The 27,800-nt window shown below is 38.9% G+C and overlaps 1 protein-coding gene across 2 annotated transcripts in view; it reads left to right on the top strand.

Moving 5' to 3' along the window:
- The window catches only part of sh3bp2 (SH3-domain binding protein 2), a 111,034-nt gene that overhangs the window by 52,467 nt on the left and 30,767 nt on the right, over window positions 1-27,800 (top strand). Inside the window, exons 1-2 of one of the 2 annotated variants that reach the window (XM_028802268.2) lie at window positions 22,368-22,827; window positions 23,167-23,306. In XM_028802268.2, the coding sequence (XP_028658101.2) occupies window positions 22,766-22,827; window positions 23,167-23,306 (202 nt within the window). In that variant the 5' untranslated portion in view covers window positions 22,368-22,765. Of the gene's footprint in view, window positions 1-22,367; window positions 22,828-23,166; window positions 23,307-27,800 lie in introns of those variants that run through there. The other variant, XM_028802269.2, reaches the window with a different exon arrangement.

The raw sequence follows: 27,800 nt of genomic DNA, 5'->3' as shown, positions 1-27,800 counted from the left end.
ATGCGTAGAAAGCACTGGGCAGACTTGAGATTGCATTCAATATCTGAAAGGCTCAAGTTGCCAGATTGTAGAAAAGAAACTGTTATCTTAAGAAAAGAAGTCATGTTTGAAATAAGCTGTAGTTCTCAAAACATTTATGAAACAAAGCAGACTAATTCTCCATGATTTAACAGAACCTATTTATTCCAGTATTATTTCCAAAGGATGTAAATTTATTCCAGCAGAACAGGGCACAAGAGAGGAACCAACCCTGAAAAAAATATCAGTCAGTCACTCACTCACTCACTCACTCACTCACTCACTCACTCACTCACTCACTCACTCACTCACTCACTCACTCACTCACTCACTCACTCACTCACTCACTCACTCACTCACTCACAGCAAGCTAAAGTAAGAGTCACAAATCTTTGTATCCTGTTCATCTATGGGGTGTGTGGAAGAAAAGCGTCCCTGGAGAGACCAATCAAAGATGGTTTGCAAAATCCACAGAGACAAGCAAAGAGTTTCAAGAGAAGAGCATAACCACACCTCTACCTTTCCATCATAGATCAGATTCACAAGTATCAATTGAGCATAAAACTAAACCTTTCTGTTTCAATGTTACTTGTCTCTAGTATCCATTATTTAATAGTTTACTGACAAAAGAACACTGATGCGTGTTCATATCATATCAGATTATGTTCTAATGTACTCAACAAACGATTACAGTTGTGACATAGGGTTCTGGTTCTATGTTTGACTTAAATTGACAGTAAATTGAATATTTTTGTTTCCAAAAGCAATAAAGGTAATGCAGTTTCAAAATACATATCAAAATATATACAAGTGTATACTGTACATTTTCTTTAAAGGAAGAAAGTAAAATTACTCTGGTTGGAGATTTTGTACTTAGCATGTTTGTATTCAGTGCTAGGTAATGTCAGGAAGTATGGGCATTGGTGTTCATATCTGTTTAGTGACCTCTCTAAAGACAGTAGCTGCTAGGGGAAACAGGAAATGACTAGTACTATTACAACTCCCCCAGCCACTGGCACGCCTCCTCTGTGTCACAGTCTCTGTGATTCATCATGTTTGCCGACTCAGGCCTTTGATCTGCCTCTTCATGTTAATTGGATGTTAACCATGACCACTATGGCCACCCAATTAAAACTTAAGCCATCACAGGCATTTCTCAGTTCTTCCTTAAAATGTGTTTGCAAGATCTAGGCACCATGTAAGTATAAAGATTTTTCAGTCTGGAGCATATGAGAATTTATTTTTTTTTCTTTTTTTATCTGAGCATGTAAGCACAGCTAAAATATTAATAAAGGAAGTTGACATTTGTAGCGGCAGTTTTTTTTTTTTTGACTTGTGTGTTTCTGCTTGTGATACGTACAGGCATAGAGCAGTCTTCAGTTATGATATAACTTTCTTTTCTTATAATAGCTACATTATTTGTATATATTATAAACTACTTAAATTCCATTTACCATCTGCTACTGCATGCTAAAGTTTAAACCTAAATTTATTTGTAATTCATTTAACAGTTTTATTGCTCTTATGATACTCTTATTTATTGCAATTCTTGGGATTTTCTAGTTTTTTTATTTTGCTCAAAATTAGAATTTGTATAAATGGTTTCTTTTTTTTAACAGCAACTTCACAATGCAATGAATTCTATGATGAAGTTATCTATACAGACATAGTATTAGGCTTTTCATTTCATTATACATTATTCATAATTTTCTTTCTTTTATTACAAAAAGCAAAAGGTAATGTAAAGGTTTACAAAAGAAGGTGTATTTTAAGGTTGATTCTGATGTTAAAATTAGCATTAACACATTTTACCATAACAATGAAGTAAAAATAGACTTCAAAAATCACTAACAACCTAAAAATCAGACCTACTGTATTTTAACCTTGTATTCAGAGCTTTTATGAATACAGTGAAGTTAAAGATACAAAACTGAATAATCTATGTTTTGGATATTAAAGAGCATCTGTGATTCTTTCACAGTGACACCTATTACTAATGTTAGTTGGTTATGATATATTGATATAGTATACCAAAATCAAGGAAGAATATTAGGAAAGTATATTTATTTTGTAGTTTCATGTATACTTCTGGATGGCAGAGGTAGCACTGCTACCTCACAGTTAGGGGACCAAGGTTTGCATCCCATGTCCTGTCTGCGTGAAATTTACATGTTTCCAATGGGTGCTCCAGTTTCTTCCCGCAATCCAAAGACATGCAGGTTAGGTGGATTGATGAGGCTAAATTGGCAGCTAGCATGTGTGTGGTGTGTGAGTGTGTTACCCTGTGATAGTTTGGCACCTCCTCTAGGGTTTGTTCATCATGCCTTGTGCCCTATGCTTGCTGGGTTAGGCTCCAACCCCCAGCGACCCTGCTCAGGATTAAGCTTGGAAAAATGCTATGTATATTTCTTATTTATATATCTGAATGATTATGTTTTTTTTAATTATAATCAAAATGAAAATATTGAGCAAGTAAATGTGAAATGACTAATTATATTCTAGATGCTGAAACAAATTTTTAAGTATTAAAATTATGAGCCCATCAGTCTTGTGCATAAATTATCATTTGAACTTTTAAGTATGTTTTTTACATTTTAATAATGTAGATGAATATCTGAAAATTCTTGATATGATTACTACATTTTCAACATATTGATGATCCATAGCATACAGTGTTTACAGCATGCTGTAGCCCAGCTGTCTTAGACCATATCCCAGTCCTGGTAAAGTGAGCTAGTAACGATTAACAAAAAAATAAATAAATCAACAGTTATCTTTCAGTAGTAGACAAAAAGGGGGAGCAATGATGCAAATGTGGAGAGAACTTGCAAACTCAGTACAGTAGGTATCAATCAACTGCCAGATTCAAACTGAAGCTCCATGCCAAACAATTGAGGGGAAGCTGTGATAATTACTAAACCATATAATAAGGTAACAACAATCTTTAAAAATAAATAGTAACATAACATCATAGCTACTGGTTTCTTATAATTTTCACATTTTGTGAGATCTTTGTAAATTAGTATTTTTTTCAAAAAGGAACAATTAGGGTGAGAGATTAATGCAATTCACTTTTCATGAGAAAATCTGGTCTGTTGATTCATAATATATTTTAAATTCAGTACCTTTAAAATACATACTGTACTCATTTTTCAATTTTAGTATAGATGTGTCACTGTTTAAAACCATAATCTCAAGTAGCTAATCTTTTAGTGAATGAAGTACTGTATCTTAATTTTAATACTCAAGGAATAACTTAATCATTCATTTTAAAAGCTGTTTCTTCGTATTTGTACTTTAGTAAGTGAAAAAGTTACTTTCTCTTCAAGTTCACTTCTCAAAATTTAACTTGCATTAATGAAGCAGATTTGAATTATTTTAATACACAAAGGTGTATTAAAAAGTGTATTACAGTAGTGGTATACCAGGTATCAAAACTCCAATATAACTATAATTTGCATTTTCACAATAGTTTTTCACAGTATGTGAATGTAGTGTAAACTGTGGGTAGATGTAAGGGTGCAACAGTGGCTTTTCCTTATTTAAGAATTCTTGTTGTTGACTAACTTTTTTTAATTAAATGGCTTATCCATTCCTGTCTTTTCAGTTTCAGTAATAACTCACTGCAGTACATTGGTTTTATTTAACTATTAAATTCAGATTATTGCTTAATTTTCTCCTAGATTTTAGTTCATTGGATTAGATTGATAACTCATTCTTTGCTGCCTTTATGCTCGTTCTTTGTTGATATTACCGGTATACATCCCTAGTCAATTTTCTGAGTGCACAATTGTTTATTTGTTCTTAACCATATATCAATTAGCTTCTCACCAGGTAGCAGTTACTCTTGTGTGTGTTCATCTTAAAGAAGTTAACTGTTTTAATAAAATATTTACAAATAAGCAAAAAGGTGAATGATCATTTAAAGTTTTATGAATTGCATTACAGTGAATTAAAAAAAGAATTCAATTAATACTTCTTCCATACATTTACATAGCATATCAAATCAATATAAATAAAACACCCTTCCTATACTTAATTTAGAGAGTAATTAACAGAAATCTGAATTAAAAGAGACCTGTCTTGTTTATGTTACTTTCCAACACTAATGAATCCTTAACAAATTAGAAAAAAAGCTTTGAACTATTCCTCAAAGAGAAAATATTTTCTTTTCTAATTTTAATATATTTTCTCACTGAGTTCTTACAAATAAGAAGGACAAGAAAAGCAGTGCAATGTAAGAAACCAGAATAGGTTTTTCTTGATAGAATATTGTCCTATCTGTAAATTTTAATAAAGATAGATGCATGAGATGTACAATTTTATGTGAATTGTACCATTCTCTGCACAAATTGATGAAGAATATCTTGTTTAAACTTTGAATTAAAAAGTCCCATTCCCGGCATTGCCTTATCTAAGTGGTTCTCAAAGTCAGTCCTGTGGTCATCATGTGGCTGCAGGTTTTTGTTCTAACCAACTTCTGTTTTTAATTGAACTTTTAGTTTAAGTAAGCAAGCAGTTACTTCCCATTTTCTGTGTTGTGGGTCCAATGCACAAATTTAAAAAACTAGGTGCAAGATTAGTATTTGTATATGTTGCATGGGGATAATTAGCTTTTGTTTTTTTCTTAGTTTGGTTTTTAAGATTTTCTTTCTCATCATTATGATTAACATTCTGCATTTATTATTATTATTATTTAATCCATGATTTACTAATGGGCACATTAGTGGATCTGACACTGAAGCAGCTGTAGCTTTTCAGCACTCAGTGTTGTTTGCATGGGAGTCTGCTCTGTTTGTTGTTGTCATTATTAAACAATTAAAGGAGCAAACCACCAAAATAGCACATAAATAAAAAAACAATAAAAGATAGTTAAGCAGATGTTTCTTAAAAAATAAAATCACATTTAGTGTGATTAGGTTTGAATCTTCGCAAAATTACCATTTTTTGTATGTGACTTTTTTCGTCTCAAATAACCAAAGTAGCAGTTGTATATACAGTGGTGTGAAAAACTATTTGCCCCCTTCCTGATTTCTTATTCTTTTGCATGTTTGTCACACAAAATGTTTCTGATCATCAAACACATTTAACCATTAGTCAAATATAACACAAGTAAACACAAAATGCAGTTTGTAAATGGTGGTTTTTATTATTTAGGGAGAAAAAAAATCCAAACCTACATGGCCCTATGTGAAAAAGTAATTGCCCCCTGAACCTAATAACTGGTTGGGCCACCCTTAGCAGCAATAACTGCAATCAAGCGTTTGCGATAACTTGCAATGAGTCTTTTACAGCGCTCTGGAGGAATTTTGGCCCACTCATCTTTGCAAAATTGTTGTAATTCAGCTTTATTTGAGGGTTTTCTAGCATGAACCGCCTTTTTAAGGTCATGCCATAGCATCTCAATTGGATTCAGGTCAGGACTTTGACTAGGCCACTCCAAAGTCTTCATTTTGTTTTTCTTCAGCCATTCAGAGGTGGATTTGCTGGTGTGTTTTGGGTCATTGTCCTGTTGCAGCACCCAAGATCGCTTCAGCTTGAGTTGACGAACAGATGGCCGGACATTCTCCTTCAGGATTTTTTGGTAGACAGTAGAATTCATGGGTCCATCTATCACAGCAAGCCTTCCAGGTCCTGAAGCAGCAAAACAACCCCAGACCATCACACTACCACCACCATATTTTACTGTTGGTATGATGTTCTTTTTCTGAAATGCTGTGTTCCTTTTACGCCAGATGTAATGGGACATTTGCCTTCCAAAAAGTTCAACTTTTGTCTCATCAGTCCACAAGGTATTTTCCCAAAAGTCTTGGCAATCATTGAGATGTTTCTTAGCAAAATTGAGACGAGCCCTAATGTTCTTTTTGCTTAACAGTGGTTTGCGTCTTGGAAATCTGCCATGCAGGCCGTTTTTGCCCAGTCTCTTTCTTATGGTGGAGTCGTGAACACTGACCTTAATTGAGGCAAGTGAGGCCTGCAGTTCTTTAGACGTTGTCCTGGGGTCTTTTGTGACCTCTCGGATGAGTCGTCTCTGCGCTCTTGGGGTAATTTTGGTCGGCCGGCCACTCCTGGGAAGGTTCACCACTGTTCCATGTTTTTGCCATTTGTGGATAATGGCTCTCACTGTGGTTCGCTGGAGTCCCAAAGCTTTAGAAATGGCTTTATAACCTTTACCAGACTGATAGATCTCAATTACTTCTGTTTTCATTTGTTCCTGAATTTCTTTGGATCTTGGCATGATGTCTAGCTTTTGAGGTGCTTTTGGTCTACTTCTCTGTGTCAGGCAGCTCCTATTTAAGTGATTTCTTGATTGAAACAGGTGTGGCAGTAATCAGGCCTGGGGGTGGCTACGGAAATTGAACTCAGGTGTGATACACCACAGTTAGGTTATTTTTTAACAAGGGGGCAATTACTTTTTCACACAGGGCCATGTAGGTTTGGATATTTTTTCTCCCTAAATAATAAAAACCATCATTTAAAAACTGCATTTTGTGTTTACTTGTGTTATATTTGACTAATGGTTAAATGTGTTTGATGATCAGAAACATTTTGTGTGACAAACATGCAAAAGAATAAGAAATCAGGAAGGGGGCAAATAGTTTTTCACACCACTGTATTTTTTTAAGAATATGATAATATGAAAAAGGATGCACTTTTAAATATATAGGAACTTTGTAGGGCTTTTCATTTTTAACACTATTAATTCTCCCAGCTAATGAAAATGTGACTATTACCAAGAAACCACACAAAATTGTTAAGAGGGTTTGGGTCATTAAATGCCTTCAGACAAGAAAAAAAATGTAAAAGATTAGTAGTGTATTGGGCAACAACACTTTCCCGTCATCAGAGACTCCCATGTCAGACCATTTTTGTTTTAGATCACATGCAGTTTTTAAAGCCTGGCAGCCTGAAGATGTGAGATCAGAAGTGGGTTGGAGGTTCTTTAGAGGGTATGTTCTTGAGTCAAAGTCTAAACCTTCCTGGCTGACTTCAGATTGATGCTCATAAGGATCTGGCTATATTCATACATTTGACACCATCTATACCATCTTGTTTGAGTCTTTCCATCAAATAAAAAAAACATTGAGTTTGAATAGAACTTTAATTTTTTTGTAATTATAGCTACAAGATATTAAAACTGTTTTGCAAAAAGTGAGGAAAGTAATGCAGTGTAATCTAATTGTTCACTATAAACAGTACACTCATATTTAATTTACTTTTGAATCCAGAGATCCTACAGAATTCCCCCAATAGATTCAATATGTGTGAAACTGATGAATAATACAGAGTGTGAAGAGATCCTCTTTGTTCAAGTCCTTCCCCTATACATCTGTTAATCTGTGTAAGTTTGCAAAGAGAGAGAGAGAGAGAGAGAGCCAGAGGTCCAATAGTAATTGTGGAAAGTATTTGTTTAAATGTACAGCTGTCTAATTCCCCATTCTGAAGTAAAAAGTCTGAATTTACTTTGTTAATATGAACAGAACCTTATAGACTGGAATATAATAGTTTAATTCATGTATATATGATGGCCACAAATCCAAAATTGCAAACCACAGTGATTAGCATCCACAGATAACGAGGCTTCTGGAATACTGCTTCTGGAATACAAATACTGCTGGAGTAAATATTTCAGCAAACAGTTACAGTATGATCAGTGGTCTAAAACTTGGTAGAATCAAATACTGTACTGTACTAATAAGCCATCCTGATGAGTTAAATGTTTTCAGCAACAGTAATAATTAATTGATAATAATAACTAGTCTAGGAAGGTTTATTGTAGGAGCAGAAACTAGTTTCACTTCTGTAGATTTAAAGGCAAGACAATAAGGATTAAATTTAATCCAACAAAGTACATGATTTTGGGGATTATGAGGCTGCATACTTAATTTAAGGGCATGATATCTAATTAAGTATGTAGATAAGTTAACAACAAATTTTGACCTCTGTAAGCACTGTATAATTTCAGAACTAGGGTAGCTATTCCAGGATGAAGAATATACAATGGATTTAGAAAGTATTCCAAACCCTTCACTTTTTCACATTTTGCTGTGTTGCAATCTTATGCTACAATCAGTTAAACTAATTTTTCCTCAGATTAATCAACACTCAACACCCTAGAATGACAAAGCGAAAACAGGATTTTAAAAATGTTTGGAACTGTATTAAAAATAAAAAACCGGAAACATAACATTAACACACATATTCAGACTCTTTGCTATAACACTTGAAATCTGACTCAAGTACAGTACATCCGACCATGCTAATGATCATCACTGAGATGTTTCTAAACTTTGTTTGGAGTCCATTTGTGGAAAATTCACTAGATTGGACATGATTAGGAAAGGGAAACACTTGTCTATATAAGGTCTCACAGCTGACAGTGTTTATCAGAGCAAACACCAGTCCGTGAAGTCAAAGGAAATGCCAGCAGAGCTTAAAGACAGAACTGTGCTGAGTCACAAATCTGAGGAAAGCTACAAAAAATTCCTGCAGAATTGATGGTCAGTCTAGCTGAACTCCAGAGAACCTGCTTAGAGACAGGAGAAACTTCCAGGAGGACAACAATCACCGCAAAACAATCCACTAGTCTAGACTTTATGGCAGAGTGGCAAGATGGGAGCCTCTCTCATCAGCAAAAGACACATGGAAGCATGCTTGGAGTAAAGATCATCAAAAATGTCTAAAGTCCTGTTTTCGCTTTGTCATTCTGGAACAATGAATTTTGTATAAAAGAGGGTGGGGGGTGAATTTAAATGATTTTAGCACAAGGCTGCAAAATATGAAAAATGTCAAGGGGTCTGAATACTTTGTGATTCTACTGTATTAGTAAAAGAGAGTATTCAAAAATTTCAATAAAGTGTAATCAATAACAATCAATTTGTAAAAAATAACATTTATATGGCGCCTTCAATCTTATCCCAAGTTTTATTTTTGCATATAAATTTTGGGTCTGTTTGATTTTGGTGTGCTTTTTATAAAGATGCATTTTTCATAACTTTATTTTCAGTGGTTAACTGTAAAATGTTTTGGATATTCAAAAAAGTTTCACAAACAGACATGCAGATACTGACTTCTTTCTGTTAAACTAAAATGTATAGTTTTTTGAGTAGCTCCAGTTTGTCCTCCCAGTCTGCAAACTGTGTTATGTATGATTATGTATGTGAATGTGTGAGTAAAAGTACTGATTTTTTTTTTGTTGCTGCAATTATTATTTTCCTTGAGAAGCATGGTGGTACAGCATGTGGCCCTGCCAGCTTAAAGCAGTTTGTTTCCTCACTGCAGTGCCGTCTATGTGGAATTTATTTGTTTCTTTTCTTGTGTTATTTTACATTCTGTCAAATTTAAATTGCACCTCACAATCCTGTATGATATAAAGTGGTGTTACAGAATGGATGGAATTACATTAAATATACCATATTTCCACTTTGTGGAGTACTTGTACCAATACCATTATTTACAATTTATACATTTTACTTTAAAATTATATGGTTCTTTACACAAGTTCAAAAAATGCCAGTAACACACATTTCTTTTTATGCATTTTATAATTTCTGTGGAAAGTATTGCAACAGCATAAATAAAAACAGCTTTAAAAATGGTTTAAAAATGTTTTGGTTGTTCATTTTGTTCTCACAGTGCATATTTGGCAAAACAGAACTTAGCTCTCACTTTTTTTTTTGCTCTCCAAAGTGTTATTTTTGGTTCCAAGACAGTCTAATGTACATATTCACGAGAAACAAGTCTTTGTACTGAATTTAGACACAGCTTGCTACAACACAGAAATACTTTTGGCTTGTTTCTATTTTAGTTCCAGTAACCAACGAAAAGCAGGTTGAGTCATTATGATTGAAAGCTTGCTTGTAATTAGTGCAATCCCAGAAGCATAATGTGCAAGGCAGAAACCAGTCCAGGATGTGACGGGTTTTACTCACAGGAAACACTCCTAATTTATTTTTGCCCATGAGCCCACCTCCAACGTTTGGGAAGAGGTTTTAAACAAAAACAACCCAAGAAGGGATTAAATTAAGCTAAAAACAATCTGAGGTGTCCCCCATGGTTTCCCTGCCTTTTATAAATGAAATACAGTAATCCCTCCTCCATCGCGGGGGTTGCGTTCCAGAGCCACCCGCGAAATAAGAAAATCCGCAAAGTAGAAACCATATGGTTATTTTTATATTGTCATGCTTGGGTCACAGATTTGCGCAGAAACACAGGAGGTTGTAGAGAGACAGGAACGTTATTCAAACACTGCAAACAAACATTTGTCTCTTTTTCAAAAGTTTAAACTGTGCTCCATGACAAGACAGAGATGACAGTTCCGTCTCACAATTAAAAGAATGCAAACATATCTTCCTCTTCAAAGGAGTTTGCGTCAGGAGCAGATGTCAGAGATATAAAGAAAAGCAAACAAATCAATACGCTGTTTGGCTTTTAAGTATGCGAACCACCGCGGCACAAAGCTGTTGAGGGCGGCAGCTCACACCCCCTCCGTCAGGAGCAGGGAGAGAGAGAGAGAGAGAGAGAGAGAGAGAGAGAGAGAGAGAGAGAGAGAGAGAGGGAGAAAGAGAGAGAGAGAGAGAGAGAGAGACAGATAAAAACAAAGTCAAAAATCAATACGTGCCCTTTGAGCTTTGAAGTATGCGAAGCACTGTGCAGCATACTTAAAAGCTTCACACAGAAGGTAGCAACGTGAAGATAATCTTTCAGCATTTTTAGACGAGCGTCCGTATCGTCTAGGTGTGCAAACAGCCCCCCTGCTCACACCCCCTACGTCAGGATCACAGAAAGTCAGCGCAAGAAAGAGAAAGAAAAGTAAGTTGGGTAGCTTGTCAGCCATCTGCCAATAGCGTCCCTTGTATGAAATCAACTGGGCAAACCAACTGAGGAAGCATGTACCAGAAATTAAAAGACCCATTGTCCTCAGAAATCCGCGAACCAGCAAAAAATCCGCGATATATATTTAAATATGCTTACATATAAAATCCGCGATAGAGTGAAGCCGCGAAAGGCGAAGCGCGATATAGCGAGGGATCACTGTATACATTATGACTAGGGATGAGTGAACCTTGCTGAATTTGCTGATATGTTTGGAAATTTTGCCAAACTCAACTAAATGCATTGATGTCAATGGGAAAGGAAACACCAAACCAGATTTTAAGTTTATTATAATAGTGTGATGGTCTTTTAAGTGACACTGATGGCTTCTAAAATGTCTGTCAACTATGTGGAACTGATTATTTTGGCCAAAAATGTATCTGAGGTTTGAGGCAGTAGTGCTGACCAGTGCATCATTGTGCCACCCTGAAATAAAATAAATAGAATTCAGTACCATTACAGACAGACAGGACCCATGAATTCACTAAGACTTAATCCCCCCCTCCCCCCCAGAAATTCCACTCACTTCACTTGAACCAAAAAGTACTGTTTGCATTCTTTTTCCATTGACTCTTTTGCTCATTCACTAAAGCTGCTAGCAAATAAGTGCAACACTAAAGCACATGGATTCTTTACCTCTTCCTGTTTGTGTCAACTGCAAAGCACTCTAGGTAATATTATTAAAGGGTTAAGCTCACATATTACATACAGGTCACAAACAGGTCCATACAAAAAGACATTGCCTTTGAGAAATAAACACACCAATGCATTTCCAGTTTCCTTCTGTGTGCATGTTTTGTGTTTAAATCTATTTGAAAATTTTCACTATTTTTAAGCCCTCTACCAGTGTCAGCATTATATACTTGGGGGAAGCTGTCCCATCCAACATTGGGTGCTACTACTGTGTGCTGTCACACAGGCCTTACAAAGCATCATGGGGCGCTGAGAAAAAAGTTTGTCTAAGCTTGCCACATTCCGAGTTTCTAGGAAAGTATTCAACAAACATGGTTATTAGCGAACACAGCATATTTGCTGCCAAAAGAAAAATCACTTTGACAAATTTTGATGATCAGCAATAATTATGATGTCTTCAGCCATACTTATGGCTCTCATTTGCTGTTTTTCTCATGTCAAGATTAATTTATTTATGACCAAACTCATTAGATATGCTTGTTTTCTGTGTGCCTCTTATATTTTTTTCATAGGCTATCCCACATCTTTCCACATGCATTACCAAGCAGCATTAAATAAATGCATTGTCTGAACCAGGCAGCATTAAAGGATAGGTTAAAGAAACAGTTTTTAGAAAGTACCTAATAGCGAGTCAGCCACTGTTCACTTAATGAATATGGGTAGCAATACATGATAAACAAACTTATTTGGGAAGTGAGGGATTGTAATCTGGCTGTAACAAAGGCTGCTTTTAATAAGCCTAGGGGTGGGAGGCTACAGCTGTTTCTTAACATTTTAAAGATAAAGGCATTAGTTCAGAAAATTAAAAAGTTAAAAATGTAGGTTTGATTAATAGAGTTACATTGCTTGAAGTCATCTGACACAATTAAGATGAATTAATTATATCATAAATTATTTTAATGAACATTTATATTTTTACATGGAATGGAATCTAAGGAATGTCTTGTAAGTTTTGTCTTGGGAAACTGGCTTGCAGTATTTACTGGACAGAGTGGCTTTACTGTGCCTTATTATGACTTAGTGTTTTGTTCAGGGTTTCTTCCTGCCTGAAGGTGCTAGAATAGGCTCTGTGTCTTTAATTTATTTATATTTCTACTAAAATAACTGGTAAAGTCATCAGTTACTAATGTTAAAATGTATCATACTTGACAAATCAATTTCTTCTTTAGTCAGTTTAGTTTTTTTCTGTGATCGTTTTTATTCACCAGAGAAAAATTCAAAACAAACTACCAATATAAAAAATATTCTGAAACCAAATCTCCAATGTGACTCACCATAACCCAACTTCAACCTGATAACAGCTTGAAAACAGTCAGAAGCAAGAGAGAGCAATAACAAAACATCTAAAAGTATTTTCCATGAATCATTGAGTCCTGTACTTGTCTTAGGAAGCAGGTAATATCACAAGTAACCTATATGGTAAACCACAACTGCCCAGGGAAAGAATTTAAACAAAGAAAGAACTAAAAATGTAAAGAGAGTGAAAGGTTTTGGGACAGGCAGACAAACAAATAGATCTACTTGTTAAGAACAAGGCATTATGATTATAATCATAGCAGGTCATTTAACCAGACTTAGCAGGCTTATACCAAACATTGCTGTATCTAGCAATGGCTTTGTTAATCTTTGGAGCAGCTAGTGGATAAAGTTATACAACATGGACTACCAAGGGTCAAATATGAGTTTTTATGGACTCTGTTCGCCTATTAAACAGAATCATTTTGGCAGCAAAAGCACAGATGTTATGTTAATAGGAGGTCATAAGGAGAAGGCCTCCGGTGAAATTAAAAATGAGGAAAAAGTGAAGGAAAGAAAGAGGTGACATGGTCAGCTAGAAGAAGCAAATACTGGAGGGCCACAGAGACAAACTCCAGGATAACTTCAATTGCAAAACAGGGGTTGTATATAACTTATGAAACAATTGGAACTTGAATACATTAGAGGTTGGGAGTTTTAGAAGAAAATGCTTTTGAAAATGGTGTCCCAGAAAAAAAGAAGGATGACTAAATGAAACATCTTAATTCATGATATTAAGAAGAGAAAGATTTTTATAAAATACTGTAATGTTCCCAGTAGAGAGTAGATCTATTTAGAAAAGAAAACAAGAAAAGATATGAAAGGTGATAAGAGATAACAAACAGATGATGTATGTTCAATACTGGGGGGCTGTCAAAAACAAGACCTGTTAAAGCCCTTTGAGGCATTCGTTGTGTGATTTCAGGCTATACAAGAAATTAATTGTTGGTGTTGTTGAAGATGGGAATTGGAAAGAATGAGCACAAGACTTCGGAACAGATCAAAGCTTTAAATAAGGAAAGAGAAAGTAGTAATGTTTTAATTCTAGTATAAAACTTTGAATGTCCAAAGATCCAGGGGCCTCATGTATAAATAATTCATACACACAAAAATGTTACTTACAAAAAGTGGGTTTTTTATAGCTACTGATGAGGAAAGGGTGTTTCCAAGGGGTCGGAACTAGAAGTGATGTCACTGATAGGGCAGGTTCTGGAATTATGTAGGCTTCTTTTCGGAGGGTCTGAAGGGAAGAGAGAAAAAGGCATTAGTGCACCCCGCCAACTCTTGTCTTGGCATATCATGCCCAACCAAGCCCACTGATTGCCTCCCTTGCACTCGTGTGTGACACATTTTATAGATAAATTGTTAACTTCATTTAAATAATGTGTACTTTAAATAATTAAACATGTGAGGGCACGGTGAGCAGCAGAAGTAATGAGCTGGTGCCCTGTCCTGGGCTTGCTCCTGCCTCATGCTTGATGCTTGCTGGGACTGGCACGAACCTGGATGAATGGATGGAATAATTAAACATGTATAATGAAGATGTTCCTTAAAAGTTTTGAAGAATTGGGAGTTCTAAGCTTACAGCTGGTTTTACATTTAATTTAGATGCTTATTGTGTGGCAACTGGTTACGTGAAGAAAGAAAACGGAAGGAGAGGAAATGGAGGTTGGTATGTTTGACAGACACAGTACTGCTGCAATAAATTATTCTATCCAGGGTCGCACCCGTCCCAACAAGCATCATGCGTGAGGCAGGAACAACCCCTGGATGGGGTGCCAGCTCATTGCTACCTCTGAGCCACCGTGCCCCCACTTGTTTAATACATGCTTTAAATCAATTCATCATGCAAATGATATTAAGTATACATCTTAGTATTCTAAAATATTCAGAGAGCTGTAATATCATGAATGTAGTTTATTCTGTGTGGCAATCGCTGCCTGTGCACTCCTGTTGGCATAAGAAAAAGCCCGTTTAAGAAGTATGTAGTGATTTAACGACTGGGTCGGGGAACACTTAGAATACAAAGCATTTAACGTGCTACTTTAGTTATGATGAAGTTTGAGAAACTCTAGTATATTAAACATCAATTTTAAGATGAAGTTTACAATGTTTTATTTTAATGACAAAATAAACTACAAGATTAAAGTGGAAATTGTTAGCTAAACCTAGACTGATTTTTCAGATGGTGGGCCGTAACTCAACTTTTCAAAGCAACTTTGATATGTGGCCACTTCTTTATTTTGGGCATTGTGCAATTTCTTATCTTGAACTTTTAAATGCCTCCAACACACTGTACCACTCCATCAATTTCCTTTTGTTGCTTATACTGCTGCTTAAGCCACAAAATAGTATGTTTTTCCTTGCCTACACTTCACTGAGCAGGACCTCCATTTGACATTCTCTTAAATTCTTCTCTTTTACATATGCCTTTGCTATTATCTTTTAAGAAAACACTGAACTTAAAAGGCTATAAGATGTGGAAGGCAAAATAAATCTGAATTAGACTTAGAGACATTAATTGATTTAAAAGAAAAATCAGATGGTTAAAGTGAAAAGGTCAAAATTTATATCCCACCTTGTGCTCTTGTTGTGAAGAGAGCCTGAAGTAAATAATTTGTTCTACATGGGAAGAAGGGCAGCCTTATTGGGTGGGAATGCCTTGTTTATTTGCAGTGCTCCAGAACTTGAACAAACAAAGGCACTAGTATAACAGTGCGAAAGTGTAGACCAGGACGGGAGCAGGTTATGCTTCTCTAAGACTGTATGTTGCAGTCGTTGTCACATCTAGCATGTGAGGCTAGGAAAGAAAATGCTAGAGGTAAAAACAGAAGGTGAGAAGGAAGCCAGAGGCTTACAGAGGACAAGAAAACTAGGAGATGCAAGTTAACAAAACATGTATAGTGCATGGAGAACAATTTTGGAACATAGGTAAGAGCAAAACCAACCAATGAATAGTAAAGAACAACAGACCTGGTTTAGGAGATCAAACAGAGGCATTAGATGTTTCTTATATTGTCTCTGAAACGATCTGTTTATTTTGTACTTTGCTGTCCCTTCACACTATTTATTCAATAAAACTAATTTTTAGTTAGATCTTGTGACCTCTTTGGAAGCATACTGAGTTTGGGGATGTTACATGGATACTCCATTTGTTTTACAATCCAAAATTAGACAAATGTTCATTTAACTTTAAACAAGAACTTGTATGGATTTACTGTGCAACCTCCCTGGGTATGACAATAAACTGCATCTGGCCCTACAAGCGGTCCTCCAACTTGCAAGGAAATCATGGTGGTTGGCAGGATTGGCACTCCAGCCACCATAAAAAACTTCACGCAGCTCTGAGACAACTGACTGGATTCCTTTCTGCTCTCTGTGGTAATAACTGTACTACAGCCACTCATAGGAATGCTGCTCGCATTATGAAGGGGATGGGGGCAAGCCCTCGGGAGCCTCCTCCTCGGAAGAGTCAAAACCGTTGGAGAGGCAATGGGTTCAGGCCTGTTGGGGATCGGAAATGGTGTGGTGCTGAGTTGTCGCCTGTTTCATAGCAGCACTCGGATCCCAATTTGAGACGGCTCATCTGGGAAGATACGTTGAACGTCTTGGCTCTCTGGCATGATCATCATCTTCCTCTGGTGTTGGAGGAGCTTTGTAAAATCCGCGTTTCAGTGGCAGTACTCTCTAAGGTGCACAGACCTGGGACTGGCCAGATCTTTGTAGGTGATTGTACCTTTTATTGGCTGATCGCTGTGATAGCTGTCATACTCAGTGAGTAGCTGTTGCTGTGGCAAATCAGCTTCTTCTGATGGTGTCCGATGGAATGTGTGAGTAAGTGACATACCGTCATACCACCCACATTCCTGCTAACAGAGGAATTAAAGCATTATACACATCTGAATCTGTTCCTTGGAGAGTTTCAGTCAGGGCTGCTGATGAAACAGTTCTTACGGATGACACTGCAGTTGTGACCCGCTGGGCTGGCTACTTTGTGCAGCTGTGTAAAGCTGGTCCTCCAACTAGGACATTAGATATTTCTGAGTGTACAGTTCTTGAGGTTGCTCTTCAATTAGCTGTGAACCACCCAATCTCACTGAGATTGCACAGGTGGTGAACCATCTGAGGGTAGGGAAGGCTGTAGGTATCTGTAGTATCCAGGGTGAACTTCTCCAGGCTGGTGGTAAGTCTGTCCTCCTGGTATTGCAAGCAATCTTTGCTTCCATTTGTGAGACGGGTATCATCCCAACTGACTGGAAAGCAGGATTAGTCATCCCTATCTGGAAAGGAAAGGGTGATCGCTTGAATTGAGGCAACTACAGGGGGATAACACTTCTCTCAGTGCTAGGTAAGGTCCTCGCTGGGATCATCCTTAATATGATCCATGATCATTTGCTCACCTACCAGTGACTAGAGCATGTGACGATGCGGGTTTGCTCCATGCTCCCATTCAGCTTCTGGGAACTCTGAACCAGACATCGTCGGTAATGTCCCCGATGAACTAGACAGTGAGGCACAACAAAGCAAGGGGATGGTGCAAAAAGTGCAAAGTGCTTTTATTAAAACAAAAACAATCAAACTGTTCAAATACAGTAAATAGTGCAGTGCAGTGCAGCTCAAAAAGCTTTAAATAAATAATCCAATAAAACAAGTGAACTGGTGAAGGTTAAAATCCAATAAATAGAAAAATCCTTTTTAAAACGAGGTTAAAACAATGGCTGGAAGCTGTCCCTTTAAAAACAAATCAGCCTGGTACCTTTCTTCTACTGGTGACTCCCCTGCTTCTCCCATCCAGGTAATGCACCAAGGTTAGTCACCCTAGCTGCAGCTGACCTGCTCTGCCTGCTGATCTGGAGGCTTCCCGATCCCTGGCTTCGGTTCTGCTGTTCCCAGACCGAGACTTGGGTTCCACAGCGACCAGGACACTCACGCTGGGGAATCCACCTCCCAAGCCTCCCAAATCCTGCGGTCTTCCGCGGCGAGCCATCCTTCTTCCAGTCGCTCCTGCTCCCGAACTACATGCTCAGCAGGAGCGACCACTACCGACTGCCCTAGGTGCTGGCCAAACACCCCTCTAGGGCTCACTGCTCAGCAGCCCACGAGCCTGCGCTTGCTTATTCTCGCTCTCTTACACCGGCTTTCCTCTCCCCGATTCCTGCCTTCTTCTCCTGCAACCTCCGTTCACTTTTCGTTTTCTTTCTTTTTCTCCCTAGCCGCCTCGGGTTTATGGGGATGTGAAACAGATGTGGCAATTAGCAGCTCCCGGCACCAATTACGGATGCGGATAACTCCTCACCTGTGCACTTAAGTGAGGACCATCCGCATCACGCATCACCCAGGAACTACTCCTGCCATACCACTCCCCCTTGCTAAGCCGTGAGTGGGGCGATTATTTACTTTTAAAAATGGCCTTTTTGACGTGAGCTGTGGACCCGCTACACCAAAGAGCAGTCTGGTTTTACATCTAAGAAGTCTACCATTGACAGCATCCTGCCACTAAGCGATGTCATGGAGCGCAGACGCGAATTTTGGCAGAGTTTCTTTGTAGCCTTTGTCAATTTTTATAAAGCTTTTGCCTCAGTTAATTGAGCTGCCCTGTGGGACATCCAGAGACTTCACAGGATCCCCTCAAAGTTGCTGGATATCATGGCTGGCCTGTACACTGGTACTGTGGGTGCTGTGCAGAGTGAAAGCAGAACCTCTGTGTTTTTCCCAGTTAATTCTGGGGTTTGTCAGGGGTGTGTTCTTGCTCCTGCGCAGTTCAGTGCTTGCATGGACTGGGGGTTGGGCAGGGTCGTGTGGTCCAGAGGCTGTGGGGCATCTGTTGGTAAAGAAAGACACACTGATATTGACTTTGCCGATGATGCTTTGATCTTTGTGTAGTCAATGGAGGCTGTGATCGGGGCTTTCGAGAGACTGAGCAAGGAGTCTGAGTGTCTGGGCTTGCGGGTATCCTGGCTAAAAACCAAGATCTGAGCTTTTAATGGCCTCTTGGGCATAGCCATCAGCAGTGTGTCTGTCTGTGGAGAGAGTGTCGACCTTGTCGAGACATTTACTTACCTCAGCAGTGACATTCGTGTCTCTGGTGACTCTTCCTATGAAGTAAGTAGACGGATTGGGAGAGCATGGGGGGGTGATGAGGTCTCTGGAAAGGGGTGTGTGGCACTCCCGATATCTTTGCAAAAGAGACAAAGGTCCACACCTTTAGCATCATGGTGCTTCCTGTTTTCCTATATGGTTGCAAGACATGGATGCTATCCAGTGACCTGAGACGAAGACTGGACTCCATCAGTACTGTGTCTCTTCAGAGAATCCTTGGGTACAGCTGGTTTGACTTTGTGTCAAATGAGCAGTTGCTCATGGAGTCCTGAATGAAGCAAATTACCTGAACTGTGAGGGAGCATCAGTTAAGGCACTATGGCCTTGTGGCGTGATTCCCTGAGGGCAATTCGGCTTACAGGATCATCATTGTTGAGGACCCGAGCGGCTGGACCAGGCCAAGGGGATGCCCACGTAACACCTGGCAGTGGCAGACAGATGGTCATTTCCAGAGGGTGGGACTGGACCGTGTGTGTGCCTGGGGGGTTGCCAACCGGGATATGGAGCTGTTTAGTCATATGGTGGATGTGGCAACGCACTGTACCAGTGAATGCTCCCCCACCTAACCTGACCTGACCTCCATTCACTCATTTTGCATTTAAGTAAAATACATAATTAATACTCTAATATTAACTAAAGTGGCAGTGAACATCAACAGCATAAGGAATTACATTTTACATTTTTGCTTGACAACTTGTGTGTAAAAACTATAGATAGATAGATAGATAGATAGATAGATAGATAGATAGATAGATAGATAGATAGATAGATAGATAGATAGATAGATAGATAGATAGATAGATAGATAGATAGATACTTTATTAATCCCAATGGGAAATTCACATTATCCAGCGGCAGCATACTGATACAATAAATAATATTAAATTAAAGATTGATAATAATAATAATGCAGGTGAAAAACAGACAATAACTTTGTATAATGTTAAATGTTAACGTTTACCCGCCCCGGGTGGAATTGAAGAGTCGCATAGTTTGGGGGAGGAATAATCTTCTCAATCTGTCAGTGGAGCAGGACAGTGATAGCAGTCTGTCGCTGAAGCTGCTTCTCTGTCTAGAGATGATACTATTTAGTGGATGCAGTGGATTATCCATAATTGATAGGAGCCTGCTGAGCGCTCGTCGCTCTGCCACAGATGTTAAACTGTCCAGCTCCATGCCAACAATAGAGCCTGCCTTCCTCAGCAGTTTGTCCAGGCGTGAGGCGTCTTTCTTCTTAACACTGCCTCCCCAGCACACCACCGCGTAGAAGAGGGAGCTCGCCACAACTGTCTGATAGAACATCTGCAGCATCTTATTGCAGATGTTGAAGGACGCCAGCCTTCTAAGGAAGTATAGTTGGCTCTGTCCTTTCTTGCACAAAGCATCAGTATTGGCAGTCCAGTCTAATTTATCATCAAGCTGCACTCCCAGATATTTATAGGTCTGCACCATCTGCACACAGTCACCTTTGATGATCACGGGGTCCATGAGGGGTCTGGGCCTCCTAAAATCCACCACCAGCTCCTTGGTTTTGCTGGTGTTTAGGTGTAGGTGGTTTGAGTCGCACCATTTAACAAAGTCATTGATTAGGTCCCTATACTCCTCCTCCAGCCCATTCCTGATGCAGCCCACGATAACAGTGTCATCAGCGAACTTTTGCACGTGGCAGGACTCCGAGTTGTATTGGAAGTCCGATGTATATAGGCTGAACAGGACCGGAGAAAGTACACTCCCTTGTGGCGCTCCTGTGTTGCTGACCACAATGTCAGACGTGCAGTTCCCAAGACGCACATACTGAGGTCTGTCTTTAAGATAGTCCACGATCCATGCCACTAGGTATGAATCTACTCCCATCTCTGTCAGCTTGTCCCTAAGGAGCGGAGGTTGGATTGTGTTGAAGGCGCTAGAGAAGTCTAGACACATAATTCTTACAGCACCACTGCCTCTGTCTAAGTGGGAGAGGGATCGGTGTAGCATATAGATGATGGCATCCTCCGCTCCCACCTTCTCCTGATATGCAAACTGCAGAGGGTCAAGGGCGTGTTGAACCTGTGGCCTAAGGTGGTGAAGCAGCAGCCTCTCCATGGTCTTCATCACATGTGATGTCAGAGCAACAGGCCGAAAGTCATTCAGCTCACTAGGACGTGATACCTTTGGGACTGGGGTGATGCAAGATGTTTTCCAAAGCCTCGGGACTCTCCCTTGTTCCAGGCTGAGGTAGAAGATGCGCTGTAGAGGACCCCCCAGTTCCGATGCACAGACCTTCAGCAGTCGTGGCGATACTCCATCTGGACCCGCTGCTTTGCTGGCACGAAGTCTCCTCAGCTCTCTGCTCACCTGGGTGGGGATGTCTCTCCTATGCTGGTATCAGCAGAAGGATGTGTGGAGGGTGCAGTACTCCAAGGTGAGAGTGAGAGTGGGTTAGGGTGGTCAAACCTGTTAAAGAAGTTGTTCATTTGGTTTGCTCTCTTCACGTCTCTCTCGATGGTGGTATCCCGCTTCAAGCTGCAGCCAGTGATGATCTTCATCCCATCCCACACTTCCTTCATGCTGTTATTCTGCAACTTCTGCTCCAGCTTTCTCCTGTACTGCTCCTTCGCCGCCCTGAGCTGGAGTCGGAGTTCCTTCTGCACGCGCTTGAGCTCATGCTGATCACCGTCTTTAAAGGCCCTTTTCTTCTGGTTCAAAAGGCCCTTGATGTCACTTGTAATCCATGGTTTCTTGTTAGCATAGCAGCGTACAGTTCTTACTGGAACTACAATGTCCATACAGAAGTTGATGTAGTCAGTAGTGCAGTCAACAACTTCCTCAATGTTCTCACTATGTGATCCCTGCAGGATATCCCAGTCTGTAGTTCCAAAACATTCTCTCAGAGTATTCTCAGCCTCCGGGGTCCACTTCCTGAATGAGCGTGTGGTTGCAGGTAGGACCCTCACTTTTGGTTTGTAGTGAGGCTGAAGCAGAACCAGGTTATGATCTGCTTTCCCAGGTGCAGGCAGCGGGGTGGCGCTGTATGCGTCTTTAACGTTTGCATACAGTAAATCAATAGTCTTATTTCCCCGGGTGTTACAGTCCACATACTGGGAGAAGGCAGGTAATGTTTTGTCCAGCGTCACATGGTTAAAGTCTCCAGCGATTAGCAGAAGTGCCTCAGGGTGCTGCATTTGTAACTTAGCAACAGAAGAATGGATGATGTCACTCGCTGTCTCCACGTCCGCCCGAGGATAATAATACAGTAATAATACAGTACTTAGTTTTATAATCAGTACATTACAATTTAATGGTACACTTGTGTACTTTTATTTTTCTTCTCTGTGGCACTGCACTTTCAATATATGTTTAAGGTAATCTGTTTCACTTTTTAAAGCACATAATTGTCTCAGCTGTATATCCAGATTCTGAACACTTCATGCCTGTAATCTGGAATGTTCAGTGAAGTGAAGAAATTAATGCTATTTTCGTCCCATGAGGCTGGGCTTGGTTTAAATATACTTCCCTTGGCAATCTCATAATTTTTGCTCCACCCAGAGTTAGGCTAAATGACTATAATTTTGACTAATTTAGGGTTGTCTTTCAAGCCCAATGACAGACATGTTGAGAATCTGCCAGATAATAACTAGATAAAGGTTTGCCTTCATAAACCATCACTTCAGAAGCTGAATGTTCTTACTGTAGATGTCTCTTAGTGTGATTCTCTGCTTATTGTATGATATTGGGTGAATTATTGGCAATTATGTAGGTGAACTATCATTTGAAATTCATTGTGTCAGCCTGAAATGAAGTCATGGTAGAGAGGAAAAAGCAAGCAAATTTCCTGTTAACAATGGCAGTTGTGAAAATGAGAAGGTAAACTCAGTATCTTTTTCGTTGTTTTGTAAATAACTGCAATAGTAAATTTTATTATTAATGATTTATCTCAAGTATGTTTACATCTTTTTAAAGCAGCAACAACCTTTAAGAAGAAAGTGTTACATTTAATAGTGCAAGAAACATTCTTAAAATACAATAGATACAAAAAACTACTTACTGACACGAGTGTTCTGAAAAAAGTTATTATACCACATAATGATTCTTTGAAATTATATTTACAATAGTTTGTCATTCTGAAAATGAAAATAAAAGCCTCTATTGTTAGTGCAAATTTGGTAACAGATTCAGATGGAATTCCATTTTATGTTTCTATAGAAGAATGGCAACAGGTGAAACGTTGTGGCCAGTGCCTATGAAAGCAATCGGAGCACAAAATTTGTTGACAATGCCAGGAGGGGTTACAATGTCAGGCTACCTCCACAAGAAGGGCGGCACCCAGATTCAAATTTTAAAATGTAAGTAATAACATTTCATACTACACATTAGAAGGTAATTCTTTGTAACAATAGTAACTTTCATGCCTCAGTATGCTGTTTATGATTTTTTATTTTTGAGGGATATTGCACCTTTAGATCTGCAACTCCATTAATCCTCCTATTTGCATAAATGATCCATAGTGAAGTCATTCATTTTACCAGGAGATGTATAAGCATGTGAAAACAGTGCATTGTGTAAAGAATTTTTTCCTTATATATTAGTAGTGGGTTTAATGTGAAAGGCTAGGGTAAATTTTTTACTTTGCTTTATTAAATCCATCAGAGACAGTGAACAAAAATAAAGACTGTTAGTAAGGAAATTGGTGAAACATTAACATCCAGTGAAGTATAAAGAATGTGTCTTTCAAGATAATTTAACCCCATTTTTCTCCTCCCTACAAACACACAGTTTATTCTAATTCAAGCTGCCACTGTAAAATCAGATTTATAAACAAGATTTCAAAGATGCATTATAACTAGTCTTGCTGCCAAAAAGTGCAAAGATCTTGACGTCATGACCATGCCATTAATTTCAAATGTACATGGTTAGACGACTATTGTTTTGCCTTCTTCCACAGATTCCAAATATCTTACTTTGATTATTAAATAGGTAAATGCATGTGTTTTGAACATGGCCAGCAGATGAGAAGTTCATCTTTCTGATGCATATTTTACATGCTAAAACAGAATAAAAAAAAAGAAAAAGGGGTCAAGACTTTTGCTCAACTCACCACAGATGTTAACTCTTCATGCAGTGCTGGTACAGCACTGGCTATGTCAAGCAGCATGGGGGCATCAGACCACACAAACAGAAGAGATGCTCATTTTTCTGACTCTCTGTATTTAAGCACCATAACAAAACAAGAAAAAAAAATGGCACAGATAGTTATTGAACTTGCCATAGTTGTTAACCCTTCATACAATGCCGGTATAGCATTGGCTCCATGAGGCAGCACACTATTGACTGTCAGAAAAAGGAGCAATCCCACCTCTACTGGAAAGTCTTAACCAGGTCAGTAAAGTACACATGCCAAGTAATTTTTAGTCGTGTAATATGACATGGGGCTGCAACGAGTTCCATGACTACAGTCAGTAAGTCTGACACGCTACTTGTAATGTGGCATCAGCTTAATTTGACAATATATTTGCAAGGTTTGCACAGAAGAAAGCGTTTAACAAGCTCAACATTTGAGTGTTTTACAAGAGTAATTGTAAAAATTATTTTACAGGTCATACCAGTCAATATTCTTTCCTGTCCCAATTATGAACCTCACCAGGTCCATTTTTAAGTAAACAACTACATACAGCATTGTCCCACTGCAATAAAATTTGTCAGACATGATGATATATACACAAGACTATAGGACTGGTTTTATTACAGAAACATCAGTATGTTCTATGCCCACTATGAATTGATTAGCTTACTTTAATGTGACAGAGCTTGATTAGATTTGCAAGGAAGGATGGGAGGGAAATGGCAGTGTCCAGATGTACAAAGCTGATACAGACCTGTCCACACAAAGGGTGTTCTGGCTGCCAAATGGGGTATCTACTGACTTGAAGGGAATGAATACTTATGCAATCAGACTCCAAACCCACTAAAGACACCAGTACCGTAAGGATTAGGAAGACTAATTCATTATACAATAACAAAATATACAAGGGATGGAAAAAAGACAGTAGTGAAGCAAGACACAGAAATCCAAAATAGCAAAGGCTATGTCCCTTTATTGGACTCTTCCTTGCCACATGTTCCTCTGCCGTCTCCAAGCTCATCTGATTGAGGAGTGTTAAGAACTTTTGTGGTATCTACATCATTCATCTTCCTTTGAATTTGAATGTACAGTTTTTTTTATTATTTATATTTATTGACATGTTTGTTTTACCATCATCATCAACATTTTGTAATATGTTGTCTTCCCAGGTGTGGCCATTTTTTGAATTGGTGATTTCATAGTTTTGTTGTTTTCACAATTATTCTGAAATATAAAAAATAGTAATAATAAAGAAAAATCTTTGAGTGAGTAGGTATATTTAAGTGTTGACTGGAAATGTGTGTTTGTGTATGTATATTGTGGTGGACGGCCGGCTGCTCAACCCAGCCAGGACACCCAAAGAAGAGAAGGATGGGGGAAGGCAGCTACTGTGGGACACTGCCTCCCCCAAAATGCCAGATGGCAAGTTCCCTGCAGCATAGCGGTGCCCCGGATTCTCACAGGGCATCATGGAATCTGTAGTTCGGCATCACAGCCCTGCTGGGTACCATGGGTGCTGCCAGGAGACGCTGCAGGAAGATCTGGGGATTTGTATTTCCCGTATAACTCGGAAGTACTCCCAAGTCACAGGGTCAGAAGCCCCAAAGTACTTCCGAGCTGATGAAAACCTCAAGTCCTCCATCTGACCCACGGGGACGGAAGAACTGAAGCACTTCTGGGTCAAGGACTATATAAAGGCCTATGGAAGACCCAGCAAGTGAGCCGAAGTTGGGAGGTAGAGGACACAGCTTGCTGAGAGGTGTGGAGGAGAGATTTGTGTGGATTTATTGTATTATTAGTATTGGTTTTTGACTGTTTATGGTGGCAGAGGTGCTTCTGGGCATTATAAGAAGAAAAAGAATTAAAGATCTTATTGATTTTACCCAGTGTTCAGTGTGTCTGTCTGTTAAGTTTAAGGGGCGACAGCGACCCCTAGCATTTTACAATATACAGTATATACAGAGCATTCAGAAAATATTCAGATCCCTTCATGTTTTTCACATTTTGCTATATTACATTTAAAATCATTTAAATTACCTTTTTACTCACATCAAGCAATACTTAATACCTAAGAATGACAAATTGAAAACAGGATTTTATAAATTGTTCCAAATTTATTAAGAATAAAAAAAACTAAAATATCACATTGTCACACGTATTCAGATCCCTTGGCTGTGACACTTGAAATCAGACTCAGGTACATCCCATTCTGTTGATCATCTTAGAGATGTTTCTACACCTTGATTCGAGTCCACCTGTGGTTAATTCAACTGATTGGACATTATTACAACAGGTAAAAAAGAACTTGTGTGGAGATGGGAGAAAACGTGCAGAAGGGCAACAAACACTGCAACACTCTACTGGTCTGGGCTTTATGACAGAGTGGGCAGAAGGAAGCCTCTCGTCAGTAGAAGACAAATAAAAGCCCAACTGGAGACACCTAAAGGACTCTCAAACTGTTTGGTCTGATGAAACCAAGACTGAGCTTTTAGGCCTCAGTTCTAAGTGTGATGTCTAGAGGAAACCAGGAACCGTTCATCACCTGCGTGATACCATTAAAACAGTGAAGCATGGTGGTAGGTGCATCATGCTGTGAGTTTGTGTTTTGGTGGCAGGTACTAGGAGACTAGTCAGGGTCAAGAGAGAGTTGAATGGAAAAAAGTACAGGTAGAAACCTGCTTTAAGGTGCTGTGGAACTCAGAGTGGGCCAAAACTTTGCCTTCCAACAGGACAATGACCCCAAGCATAAAACAAAGACAATACAAGAGTGGCTTAGAGACTGGGAATAATGTCCTTGAGTGGCCCGGCCAGAGCCTTACTTAAATCCAATCAATCTCTGGAGAGACCTGAAAATAGCTGTGGATAATCTCCATCTAACCTGACAGAATTTAAGAGAAATTTGGCAGAAAATCCCTAATTTCAGGTGTATTAAATTTGTCATGTCATACCTAAGAAGACTCCTGGCTGAAAATGCAGGTGTTTGAGCATAGTACTGAGTAAAGGATAGGAATACTCATAACAAAAGGATATTTCAGTTTTCTATTTTTTACAAATTTGCAAAAATGTATAATACTCTCTTTTCACTTTATCATCCTGGGCTATCTAGTATTGCTTGAATAGGAAAAAAAATAATTTAAATGATTTTAGCAAAAGGCTGCAAAATAACAAAATGTGAAAAAAACTCAATGTATCTGAATATTTTCAATGCACTATATATAAACTGATCAATACTGTGAGCCCAGAATGAGGGCGAAACACGTGTCGTGTACTCTTTGCATTTATTTGACAGTAAACTATTTTCAACCATTCTATGATCTGCTCTTCACAAACTGAGGGCACCGTGGCGGATGTTAGCAGATTGCTGGCCAACCACAAGCGTTACCTGGTAGGTAACCACCCATACAATCAGATTGTGACACAGACTTTGAATGCCGTGAATGTAATTACCCCGATCTACATGCTGTCAAATAAATGAACCACACGCCGTGGCGCAACGTTAGGGGCATCACCTCTGGCGCTGACGTCCGAGGTTCGATTCCCGAGAGGGAGTGCAGTGGAGTGTGTACACCTGATGAGCCCATAACGAGGGCGAAACACGTGTCGTGTACTCTTTGCATTTATTTGACAGTAAACTATTTCAACCATTCTATGATCTGCTCTTCACAAACTGAGGGCACCGTGGCGGATGTTAGCAGATTGCTGGCCAACCACAAGCGTT

The sequence above is a fragment of the Erpetoichthys calabaricus genome, chromosome 5 (genome assembly GCF_900747795.2).
Source record: "Erpetoichthys calabaricus chromosome 5, fErpCal1.3, whole genome shotgun sequence".
NCBI classification, from domain to species: domain Eukaryota; kingdom Metazoa; phylum Chordata; class Cladistia; order Polypteriformes; family Polypteridae; genus Erpetoichthys; species Erpetoichthys calabaricus.
The sequence above is the reverse complement of the archived record's forward strand: the minus strand, read 5'-3'. Positions and strand labels throughout refer to the sequence as shown.